We start from the raw sequence: 12,982 nt of genomic DNA on the forward strand, positions 1-12,982 counted from the left end.
GTGCTCGAGGTTGCGGGTTCGATCCGACCCTGGTCGATGGTATAGATTTACTGGCATGTTAAAGACTCCTCCGGGACAAAATTCCGACACATCGGTGACGCTGATATAACCTCGGAAATTGCGAGCGTCGTTATGTAAAAGATAATTTAAGTAAAGAAAGTGATATTCCTCGAAAGTTGCTACATTTTCTTCTTTCTTAAAGATAGGTACAATTGTGGACTCCTTCCATTGTTCTAATATAATTTCCTTTTCCCAAATAGCAAGTAAAGGCTTATAAATTTCGCTAGATAATGCGCTTTCACCCTCTTGTATTAATTCTGCTGCAATTTGATCGATACCGGAGATTTGTACTTTTTCAGATTTTATATCGCAATTTTTACTTCAGAAAGTGAGAGTTCGGGTATAAATGGCTGAGCAGTTTGTATTTGATATTTAATCAAGGCTAATTGACTTACTGTTAAATAATATTAGGACTTTTACATTCATTAACTGGCCAATTAAAATGATGGCATAATTAGGCCTATATATTTGCTAATACATCTGATTGAGGTTCTGTCTGGTATGTATATCTATTATCAAACAAGTACATCTCACTTGACGGTATGACAGAGGAAGAACAATAATTGTTTACATACATCTGAAGTCTGATTAGTGTAATATGTAGCTAGACTGCGATGTATGCAATGGAAGGAGAAAGGTACTGGCCACCTTAGCACAATTATCTCCTGGCTTATTGCCTCATAAGTGGTACCATGTTTGTATCACTTACGAGGTTCAGACCTGTCTTCGGACAGTTGACTGAACAATAATATACTTGGGAACTGATGGACTGATTGACGTACTAACTGACTGACGATTTTTTATTAATAGACTAGAATATTATTCTTTCCATATCTACCACTTTGAGGACAAAAATATGTGTATTCTGAAATTAATTTGAATTGCATTATTATTATTATTTCCTGAGGTACCCTTGGCTTAGGTATTAAGAAAAAAGCATCGTTCATGAATAATGATTAATCACTCTCCTGTTTTATCTAAATTTTACTCATTATTTACAAATGAGAAGACGAAGCCTGGCATTTGAGCTGTGCCAGAGGGGAAAGAGTAAGCTATCAGAAATAAAGTCTGTTTAAGGATGGTTGATATTATACAAATCTATCGACAAGGAAAGTTCACCTAGTGATAATGGTTTTTCACAATGATTTTCCCCCTGTACGTTCCATTTTATATATGAGATATCTCCCTATAAATTTCTACATCCGAAGAAGGCCTAGCCTTCGAGATATTATTTTTCAAAATAATCGCAATAAACTGCTCTAAAGCTGACTGCGAGAAACTTATTTTTCTTAAATGTTCGTGGTGCAAAGTTCCGCACTGTGTTTGAGCATTTTTACAACGATTTCCACTACTGTGATGTGGTCAGTACAGTGAATAATTTCAGCTATGTTCACATTTTCTTATCGTTTTTTCATATACGTACTATTCTATATTCAATGTCATGAATATTATATAATTATGTGATATATCATTTTCATAACTTATACTTAACATATACCTATAAGGAGGTTTTAACTGTACGGTATGCAGTTAGATGAAATTTATTGCCTGATATGTATAGCACATAGCACTGTTTGCATTAGTTGTTATAGCTCTGGATTGAAAATTTTGAAAAAATTATATCTCGAAAACTAGGCCTTTTCCGGATGTAGAAATTTATAGAAAGGTTTCTTATTTCAAATGGAACGTATGGGAGAAAAATCGTTGTGAAAATCCATTATCACTTGGTGAGCCTTCCTTGTCAGACTAAAACTTATCTTCCCCCTATATATCCATTGGTCATATAGCCACGGCACATGATACGGTCATAGGATAGGTCCTGCCTCCTCTACTATGAATATAGCACTAATTGTTTTAATTTGGTCTGAATTCCTCAGTTAAATGGTAAGGAATGGAATTTGTTTGAAGCTCCAGCTTCGTGAGTGTGACGGTGCACACAGGGCCGAACTACTCAAGCTCCCTCTCGGCCAAGCTGATCAAACTCAATTTTGTTCTGCTGGAACCCTACTCGCCGCACCTGGGGCAGGCAGTCGGGACGAGACTCGAATATGACGAGCAGCACTCCGATGGGCACTGTGATCTGCGTGAGGTCCAGACCGGGCGCCAGGCGCGTGCGGCGCAGCACACGGTTCACGTTGGTGTGACTCGACTCCGCTATCTGGCGTAGTCCTGCGCAGTGATACAACCACAGGTACGGAATGAGAAGAAAGAAACGCGAAAGAGATTGAGGAAAGGAAAGGAAGGGTTGTTGGATGAAACAAAATAGTAATATACGTTACAAGAGCGGTATGTTGACGTTTTCATGGTCGAGGAAAAGATTGAAAAAGCGAAACGTAGTTGAGCTTTTTTAATTTCCGAGAACATGAAAACAAACATACCGCTCGTGTATTGTACATTATTTTGTGCGAAGATCGTTTATTACATACCTGAAAGACGAATTTCTAATTATTGTCCGCGCAACTTATCTAGGCACTTGGGTTCCCTAGTGCTCTCTCGCTGCCCCTCTACTTCCCTCTCCTACCATGCTACTGCTACAAGCAACCTCGCTACACCCCGCTTCCCCGCTCTTTTAGCTGCCCAGATAAGTTGCGCGAACAGTAGTTGCAATGAAATCTCCGGCAACTTCGGAACCCAAAATATCTTTCTTCAACATTGTTGCTATAAAATGTTTTCTGTGTTTACTATACTCCAGCAGGCCGTGATATACGTCTGTCTTTTTTTTTGCCCCAGTCTATAAAAGCGAACTTAAAACAAACGGTAAGGTTATGTAAAGATTTATTTTTCATTTTAATATTTTAACAATATTATTTATATAACATATTGCAGTAATAACATCGGCATCTGGAATTTTGTTGATTTTTTTGGCGGCTTCCTTAATGTTACTTGTATCAGGAATGCAATAAGTTTCGTGGAGTAGTAGACATTACTTAATTTTTGCAGATATTTAAAAACAATAATTAACATTGCAATATAGGTGAAATTGCAGTGGTAAGTTTCCAATTTATAATTATTACTATGTTAAACGTCTCTAAAAATAATATGTTAAAAGCCTAAAGCAGTAAAATGAATGTCGCGCTTAAGCGGTAAGAAGAGGGAAATTGTTATGTGTGTTACGTTGGGAATACTGAATGTGGTATTTGACACTTACCGCGTATTGGTTCTGTGCGGAAAACAAGCAAATACGCACGATCTCGCACAAAAATATTAAACGACTTATCATATATCAAGACAATAAAAGGAGGTAATAGTGATGGAAAAGAAAGAAAACAACTGAAACAGAATACAGATAAAGAAATATACGGCATAGACAGAAATATACGACAGAAAGAGAGAAATACCAGAGAGAGAGAGAAAGAGAGAGAGATTTGGTACACACAAAGGAATGAATGGCAGATAGAGAAAGAAGCTGGAGTGAAGAAAGAAACAATAGCGAGAAAAAGATGGGGAAGTGAGGGAAAGAAACAGCAGAGAGAGAAAATAAGGAGTGAGCGAAAGGAAAAGCGGTGAGTGAAAGGTGTGGAAGTGATGGAAAGGAACAGCAGAGAGAAATATGGGAAGTAAGGGAAAAAAAAACAACGGATAGAGAAGAATGGGAGAGTGATGAAAAGAAACATAAGAGGGAGAAAGTTGGGAAGTGATGAAAGGAACAGCAGAGAGAAATATGGGAAGTAAGGGAAAAAACAACGGATAGAGAAGAATGGGAGAGTAATGAAAAGAAACAGCTGAGAGAGAAAGATGGGAAATGAGGGAAAGAAACAGCAGAGGGAGAAAGATGGGAAGTGATGGAAAGAAACAGCAGAGGGAGAAAGATGGGAAGTGAAGGAAACAAACAGCAGAGGGAGAAAGGTGGGGACTGAGGGAAAGTTACAGCGGATAGAGAAGGATGGGAGAGTGATGAAAAGCAACATCTGAGAGAGAAAGCTGGGAAGTGAGGGAAAGAAACAGCGGAGGGAGAAAGATGGGAAATGAGGGAAAGAAACAGCATAGGGAGAAAGATGGGAAGTGAGGGAAAGAAACAGCGGAGGGAGAAAGATGGGAAATGAGGGAAAAAAACAGCGGAGGGAGAAAGATGGGAAATGAGGGAAAGAAAGAGCAGAGGGAGAAAGATGGGAAGTGAGGGAAAGAAACAGCAGTGGGAGAAAGATGGGAAATGAGGGAAAGAAACAACGGAGGGAGAAAGATGGGAAATGAGGGAAAGAAACAGCAGAGGGAGAAAGATGGGAAGTGAGGAAAAGAAACAGCAGAGGGAGAAAGATGGGAAGTGAGGGAAAGAAACAGCAGAGGGAGAAAGGCGGGGACTGAGGGAAAGTTACAGCGGATAGAGAAGGATGGGAGAGTGGTGAAAAGAAACAGCTGAGAGAGAAAGATGGGAAATGAGGGAAAGAAACAGCAGAGGGAGAAAGGTGGGGACTGAGGGAAAGTTACAGCGGATAGAGAAGGATGGGAGAGTGATGAAAAGAAACATCTGAGAGAGAAAGATGGCAAGTGAGGAAAAGAAACAGCAGAGGGAGAAAGATGGGAAGTGAGGGAAAGAAAACAGCAGAGGGAGAAAGATGGGAAGTGAGGGAAAGAAACAGCAGAGGGAGAAAGATGGGAAGTGAGGAAAGGAAACAGCAGAGGGAGAAAGGCAGGGGACTGATGGCAAGTTATAGCGGATAGAGAAGGATGGGAGAGTGATGAAAAGAAACAGCTGAGAGAGAAAGATGGGAAGTGAGGGAAAGAAACAGCAGAGGGAGAAAGGCGGGGACTGAGGGCAAGTTATAGCGGATAGACAAGGATGGGAGAGTGATGAAATGAAACAGCTGAGAGAGAAAGATGGGAAGTGAGGGAAAGAAACAGCAGAGGGAGAAAGATGGGAAGTGAAGGAAAGAAACAGCAGAGGGAGAAAGATGGGAAGTGAAGGAAAGAAACAGCAGAGGGAGAAAGGTGGGGACTGAGGGAAAGTTACAGCGGGTAGAGAAGGATGGGAGAGTGATGAAAAGAAACATCTGAGAGAGAAAGATGGGAAGTGAGGGAAAGAAACAGCAGAGGGAGAAAGGCGGGGACTGAGGGAAAGTTACAGCGGATAGAGAAGGATGGGAGAGTGATGAAAAGAAACAGCTGAGAGAGGAAGATGGGAAATGAGGGAAAGAAACAGCAGAGGGAGAAAGATTGGAAATGAGGGAAAGAAACAGCAGAGGGAGAAAGATGGGAAGTGAGGGAAAGAAACAGCAGAGGGAGAAAGATGGGAAATGAGGGAAATAAACAGCAGAGGGAGAAAGATGGGAAGTGAGGGAAAGAAAGAACAGAGGGAGAAAGATGGGAAGTGAGGGAAAGAAACAGCAGAGGGAGAAACATGGGAAGTGAGGGAAAGAAACAGCAGAGGGAGAAAGATGGGAAGTGAAGGAAACAAACAGCAGAGGGAGAAAGGTGGGGACTGAGGGAAAGTTACAGCGGATAGAGAAGGATGGGAGAGTGATGAAAAGAAACATCTGAGAGAGAAAGATGGGAAGTGAGGGAAAGAAACAGCAGAGGGAGAAAGATGGGAAGTGAGGGAAAGAAAACAGCAGAGGGAGAAAGATGGGAAGTGAGGGAAAGAAACAGCAGAGGGAGAAAGATGGGAAGTAAGGGAAGGAAACAGCAGAGGGAGAAAGGCAGGGGACTGATGGAAAGTTATAGCGGATAGAGAAGGATGGGAGAGTGATGAAAAGAAACAGCTGAGAGAGAAAGATGGGAAGTGAGGGAAAGAAACAGCAGAGGGAGAAAGGCGGGGACTGAGGGCAAGTTATAGCGGATAGACAAGGATGGGAGAGTGATGAAATGAAACAGCTGAGAGAGAAAGATGGGAAGTGAGGGAAAGAAACAGCAGAGGGAGAAAGATGGGAAGTGAAGGAAAGAAACAGCAGAGGGAGAAAGATGGGAAGTGAAGGAAAGAAACAGCAGAGGGAGAAAGGTGGGGACTGAGGGAAAGTTACAGCGGGTAGAGAAGGATGGGAGAGTGATGAAAAGAAACATCTGAGAGAGAAAGATGGGAAGTGAGGGAAAGAAACAGCAGAGGGAGAAAGGCGGGGACTGAGGGAAAGTTACAGCGGATAGAGAAGGATGGGAGAGTGATGAAAAGAAACAGCTGAGAGAGGAAGATGGGAAATGAGGGAAAGAAACAGCAGAGGGAGAAAGATTGGAAACAAACAGCAGAGGGAGAAAGGTGGGGACTGAGGGAAAGTTACAGCGGATAGAGAAGGATGGGAGAGTGATGAAAAGAAACATCTGAGAGAGAAAGATGGGAAGTGAGGGAAAGAAACAGCAGAGGGAGAAAGATGGGAAGTGAGGGAAAGAAACAGCAGAGGGAGAAAGATGGGAAGTGAGGGAAAGAAACAGCAGAGGGAGAAAGATGGGAAGTGAGGGAAAGAAACAGCAGAGGGAGAAAGATGGGAAATGAGGAAAGAAACAGCAGAGGGAGAAAGGTGGGAAGTGAAGGAAAGAAACAGCAGAGGGAGAAAGGTGGGGACTGAGGGAAAGTTACAGCGGATAGAGAAGGATGGGAGAGTGATGAAAAGAAACATCTGAGAGAGAAAGATGGCAAGTGAGGGAAAGAAACAGCAGAGGGAGAAAGATGGGAAGTTAGGGAAAGAAAACAGCAGAGGGCGAAAGATGGGAAGTGAGGGAAAGAAACAGCAGAGGGAGAAAGATGGGAAGTGAGGGAAAGAAACAGCAGAGGGAGAAAGGCGGGGACTGATGGCAAGTTATAGCGGATAGAGAAGGATGGGAGAGTGATGAAAAGAAACAGCTGAGAGAGAAAGATGGGAAGTGAGGGAAAGAAACAGCAGAAGGAGGAAGATAAGAACTGAGGGATAGAAACAGCGGATAGAGAAGGATGGGAGAGTGATGAAACTATAACTTCTTTGGTTTGAATATGAAGCTTCTTCCCTTTTAATTTTGAAATAACTGGAGCCATTTCCTTAAGAATTGCAATATATAAACACTTTAACTATGCTATATACACAATTTAAATACACACACCTGTTGTACTTGTAAATGCTAGTGAATATTTTTAAAACTTCCGTAATGTTACACAAAGCAATTCGCTACATGCACCTAGTATGAAGCGAACATGACAGAGATAAATGTTTTGCAAGTGGACTTACTCATGACCAGGAACTGATACCTGGCGTTTAAATCTCAACGGTCGCAAGGCTTTCACATCTTTCGCGAGAGCTGTACATACGAGTACTTCATTTCATTCTGTTGTATAATATTTCTGAACACGTTTTCCTCTGGTCTCATGAGTGAGCGAATCGTAAACCTACGCATGTTCAAACAAAAATTATTGGTATTTTTGAGGTCATTCAGCATATATTTACGTTACCTGTAGCCAAACCCTTGAGCTTGGCGGGTGTGAGAGACAGTCTGGATAGTAGAGGCTTGTTTAGTCCGCTCTTCGTGGCGTCCGCCAGATCTTTGTTGTTGGCGTCCAAGATATCCTCTTGCTTGCTCAGGAGCAAATCTGCCAGCGTGTTGATGCAGCTCGCACGTTCCTCTGGAGCAAGACCCTGTAGAATCCGGCTGCCATTTCTAGCTGCATGGAGTAAGGCATGGAGTGAGGGAAAGAAACAGCGGATACAGAATATAAATCCTAATTTAATTGAAGGGAATTCATGCAATGCATTGGATAATGTTTCAAGTGGTTGTCTTGTCAGTTTCGTTTACTTTAAAGTAGGCCATAATGGCATAATTGAAGAGCGATGTGGATAAAAGGCTCTCATTTATTTCGAAGGTTCAATTCAACCACAGTCTAGTATATACAGTCGCGAAGCTCAATACGTAGTAAATATGCAAACATTAGATAGTTGCTCACCACTAGGATCGCTAATATCGCCTCATTACAGGCAATGCAAAATGGTACCGTCACAGTCTATTGTTTCTAGCACCCTCATAACTCAAACTTCGTGACTGTATATAGTAGACTGTGATTCAACTTTATTTGAATGAAAGGGAAAGAGAAATGAAAGGGGAAATCTAACTCTCTGAAGACTTTGCCAATGGCGAATACAGAGAAAAGAATTCTTAAAGTGAAACGTTAATGCTCTCGAGGTCCATTGGAGAAGAATTTACGAAAATTTCAACATTATCGTCACTTTCTTAGGCACGACAAGAGATACGTAGGCCTATGCTATTTTTTAATAACGGCAACTAAATACGTATAATATTAATGCTTAGCAACGGCAACGAGATACATAGTGTATTGCTTAACAACGGCAACGAGTTACTTCAAACTATCTATAACAGTTGGACGACTCCATTATTTTGGGAAAGTACATATGGGAGAAAACGGATGAATCATTTTAATGTATTTCTTATGGATTAAACTGAAGCTGTCCAAAAATGAATTCAGATAAAATACAGTAACTCCAGTGTAAATACTTGTACAGATAAATTAATAAATATATGAAGAAAAATAATTATTAATAACACAACGCACAAATTGCATTAAATATAGGCCTATTCCACTCTCATTCATATTCACTATTCTTATACATAAGAATCGATTCCTTACAAATATATAAATATCGTAATAAATCCAACCACAGCATAAACGTTTAACACAATTACAGGAATTTTATAAATCCTGCGCTAGACACAAAATGTAAGTCACGCTGGTACATAACATCGTTCAATACCAATAACTCAATAGCCGTAAAAGATAATAATAATAATAATAACAATAATAATAATAATAATAACTTAATAATAATAATAATAATAATAATAATAATAATAATAATGGTTTTACTTAACCTGGCAGAGTTAAGGCCGTAAGGCCTTCTCTTACACTCAACCAGGATTAAAATTTGGTTACATAGTTGAACATACAACTGGATCGGAATTAAGTAATTACATACTGATCCGATTTAGGTACATAATGAGATCAAAAGAGGCAGTTACATAAAAATTTACCTCATAGAATAAAAATAAACATAGTGGAAAACATATTAATTTTGTTAGAATCAAATACGAATCACATAAAAACAGAAGCCGATAATTCAATTTAAAAAAATGTACACAATAAAAATAGAAACAAACACATTGGAACACATATTAGTATTAGATAACAAGTAAGTAGGATTCACATAATTAAACCAGAAACCGACAATTGAATAAAATGTACACAATAAAAAATAGACTAATAATAATAATAAAATACAATACGGTAGGATACATATTGATGTTAAGTGATAAATAAACACGATTTACATGATTACACAATAAAAATAAGAAACAAAAATAAAAATAAGTACAGTGGAATACATTACATTAAATATTTGCAACGCGTTAAGACTGGCAACTCATCATAAGATATTTTTCTAATTTACATTTAAAGAAATTGAAGTTCGGCAGCCCTTGAATTCCAGTGACGAGAAGTAGCAGCAGTGAAAGATGAAGAATAAAGAGATGATGTGTGGAGTGGTATTTCTAGCGTGTTATCATATTGTGACCGAGTATTTAAGTTATGATAGCGAGAAATATTGTGGAATCGGACAGATAAGTAAGAGGGAGCAGAGGTGTGCAAAATTCGGTATAAGAGAGAAAGGGAATGTAACTTTCTCCTCTCATTTAATCTGAGCCACAATAATTTATCGAAAGAAGGCGAAATGTGATCGTATTAGCAGACATTACAAATGAAACGAACACACGCATTATGGACACGTTGCAATTTATGGGATAAATCCACCCTGAGATGACTGAAGATAGACAAGTTAAACGCACATGTAAATTAAAGAGTAAATGACGAGCTTTCCGTCGATACGATTTATTTGAAATTTATTTGTAGTCATTATCTAAACAAAAAAAAAGTCTATTGATTATATGAACATTTGTTTTTACGTTTCAACCACGAAAATGTTCACGAAACTTTAAAACATGTACTTATTATACACTATGTCTAAGGCTTTCCCCAACCGTAATGTGAATGCAAGGTCATCTATGACGAATCGTCGGCCTCATCTCGCCAAATACCACCTTTTATCACCAATTTCATCGACGCTAAATAACTTAGTAGTTGATAGAGCGTCGTTAAATAACCAACTAATATGTATGTATGTGTATGTATATATATATATATATATATATATATATATAGTTCACTATTACTTTACCTAGATGAAATGAATATATATTAATATTGAATACATTGTCGATTGAATTTGGGTACAAAAAAGCATACAAGAACTACTTTTTCGAAGTCAGAAAACCTTAAAACACATATTCCTTCGAAATCCTCGGAATCAACTCTCTCCAGCAAGGGAGCAAGCCCTTATTCGTATTCAAGAATAAAGCAGAAATAAATGGTTGTGGGAATAGGCGGGAATAACCATCATTCTTTGCACGGAAAAATTGCGAATGAAGATGTAAAATATATGGGAAAAGTTTACTGAAAATTGAGAATAATGGGTACAAGAGAAAGAAGAATTCTAACAATGAAAAATATGAGAGGATGAAAACTACCTTCGGAGACCGTCCCCTGCAGATGAAAATAGAAATGGATGACGAAATACAGCATTCTTTCCCTAGACACCGTGACATTATATCCACGTGTCGGTTTTTAAGTGGAAAGTGCATAGAAAGTGTTCACTTTAATTTTTTTAATTTGGCCAATTAATATTCTTTAAACCTTAGAAATGTAGGTCTATGAGGTTTTAGTCTTCAGCAGTGGTTTGGCTATTTCAACGAGTACTGAAGCTTAACATCTTCAACGTTTCGGAACTATAATAATAACGTTCAATCTTTCTTCTTCTAAGGCGCTATAGGCTAGTCCGATGTCGGGTCTGGCTTCCTTCATCAAACCATTCAAACCTCTCAAATATTCTTGTGTATCTTGCGCTATCCTTCTCCAAAGCCGTGTGCCAAGAATCTCCTTTGTATCCTCCTCCACTGCATCAATCCACCTACTTCTTGGTTTCTCTACGAATATATCTCTTACCACCAATAATTATTATGCTGAATAGCACTTTCTTTGGAATAGATTAATTTACAATTCGTTGGCTGAGTCCGGCTCACTATAGTATTTTAGTTTAAACACAACAGAGGCTTCTGGTTCTTTGTAGAGTTTACAGAGTGTTTCATGATTGTAGAGGTTGCGAACACAACCTATCATTTTCACCGAAAACAAAAAATCAGTTTTTTTTTTACGATTTCGGTATGTTAAGAGAGGCATCTTTCCGAATATGTTATTGTTTTTATTCTATCTCGGTAATTTCTATGAGGAACATTATGGGAAAATCAGGGTTTCAATAAAACCCGGATAATTCCATATCATACTAATGTCAATATTTTCATTGTCTTTTTTGTAATAAAAACGAACATATCCAACATTCTGTACGTGTTACAATTATTACCGATCCATTTAAAATCGGTCACTTCCACTTCTAAGTGCAAAAGTGAAATTATCTTATTGCTAATTGAAATTATTGTAAAAGTGATATAGTATATTCATTTTTCCATGATACGTGAATATGTTAGGAGAAAATTCACAAACGATTAGGGAAAACACGGGAAGTTTATTTGAAGCAAGTAAAGCGATAGATTTGGAAGTAAATCCCGAAAAGACTAAGTATATGATTATGTCTCGTGACCAGAATATTGTACGAAATGGAAACATAAAAATTGGAGATTTATCCTTCGAAGAGGTGGAAAAATTCAAATATCTTGGAGCAACAGTAACAAATATAAATGACACTCGGGAGGAAATTAAGAGCAGAATAAATATGGGAAATGCCTGTTATTCGGTTGAGAAGCTTTTGTCATCTAGTCTTCTGTCAAAAATCTGAAAGTTAGAATTTATAAAACAGTTATATTACCGGTTGTTCTGTATGGTTGTGAAACTTTGACTCTCACTTTAAGAGAGGAATAGAGATTAAGGGTGTTTGAGAATAAGGTTCTTAGAAAAATATTTGGGGCTAAGAGGGATGAAGTTACAGGGGAGTGGAGAAAGTTACACAACGCAGAACTGCACGCATTGTATTCTTCACCTGACATAATTAGGAACATTAAATCCAGACGTTTGAGATGGGCAGGGCATGTAGCACGTATGGGCGAATCCAGAAATGCATATAAAGTGTTAATTGGGAGACCAGAGGGAAAAATACCTTTGGAGAGGCCGAGATGTGGATGGGAGGATAATATCAAAATGGATTTGAGGGAGGTGGGATATGATGATAGAGACTGGATTAATTTTGCACAGGATAGGGACCGATGATGGGCTTATGTGAGGACGGCAATGAACCTGCAGGTTCCTTAAAAGTCATAGTAAGTAACAGTAGAATGGAAGTGAAGGATATCTAGGGAGATGAGCTATTGAATTCATATTTTTATTTTCAGGCGATGTGCATTCACATAGTTGAACTAAATGTTTTTCAATTGAAATTATTGTGAAATTGTTACGGTACGAGTAATTATGTAGTAAGTAACGACGAGATCGCCATCTTCCCACAATAGAGGTCCTGGACACATATCTTTCCGTTAGAATATAGAGAGACTCACAATATGCTAGTCGTAAGAAAATGTTCAAAATTTAATAACAATATAGGCCTATGTACAGGGCTATGTTCGGTAATGTAAGCCTATGTGCTCTGGACCCCTATTGCTGGAAGATTACCTGATTGATGCTTACTACATAATTAACATGTAATGTTATATTCGTTACTCAGTGATGTAGTTGATGTAAGTGACGCGTATGTTTTACTGTTATAAATATCAAATAGCTTTATTTCGAGCAAAAGTAAACATTTCGCTCATATTTCCAAACAAAACCGAGTATTTCCGAAATATAACAAATTAAAAATATAATAATAATAATAATAATAATAATGATAATAATAATGATAATAATGAACAGTAGGCCCTAAGCTTAGACATAACGAGCTTAAGAAGACCATAAAAGTTCGAT

General features: G+C 38.4%; 1 protein-coding gene across 1 annotated transcript in view; it reads right to left on the reverse strand.

The window, feature by feature from the left end:
* P5CS (Delta[1]-pyrroline-5-carboxylate synthase) overlaps nt 1-12,982 on the reverse strand; it is a 150,810-nt gene that overhangs the window by 56,507 nt on the left and 81,321 nt on the right. Inside the window, exons 9-10 of the mRNA XM_069823601.1 lie at nt 7,406-7,615; nt 2,078-2,229 (exon numbers count right to left, since the gene is read on the reverse strand). Coding sequence (XP_069679702.1) covers nt 2,078-2,229; nt 7,406-7,615 — 362 coding nt within the window. The remainder of the gene's footprint in view (nt 1-2,077; nt 2,230-7,405; nt 7,616-12,982) is intronic.

Source organism: Periplaneta americana, chromosome 4 (genome assembly GCF_040183065.1).
Source record: "Periplaneta americana isolate PAMFEO1 chromosome 4, P.americana_PAMFEO1_priV1, whole genome shotgun sequence".
Lineage (NCBI taxonomy): Eukaryota > Metazoa > Arthropoda > Insecta > Blattodea > Blattidae > Periplaneta > Periplaneta americana.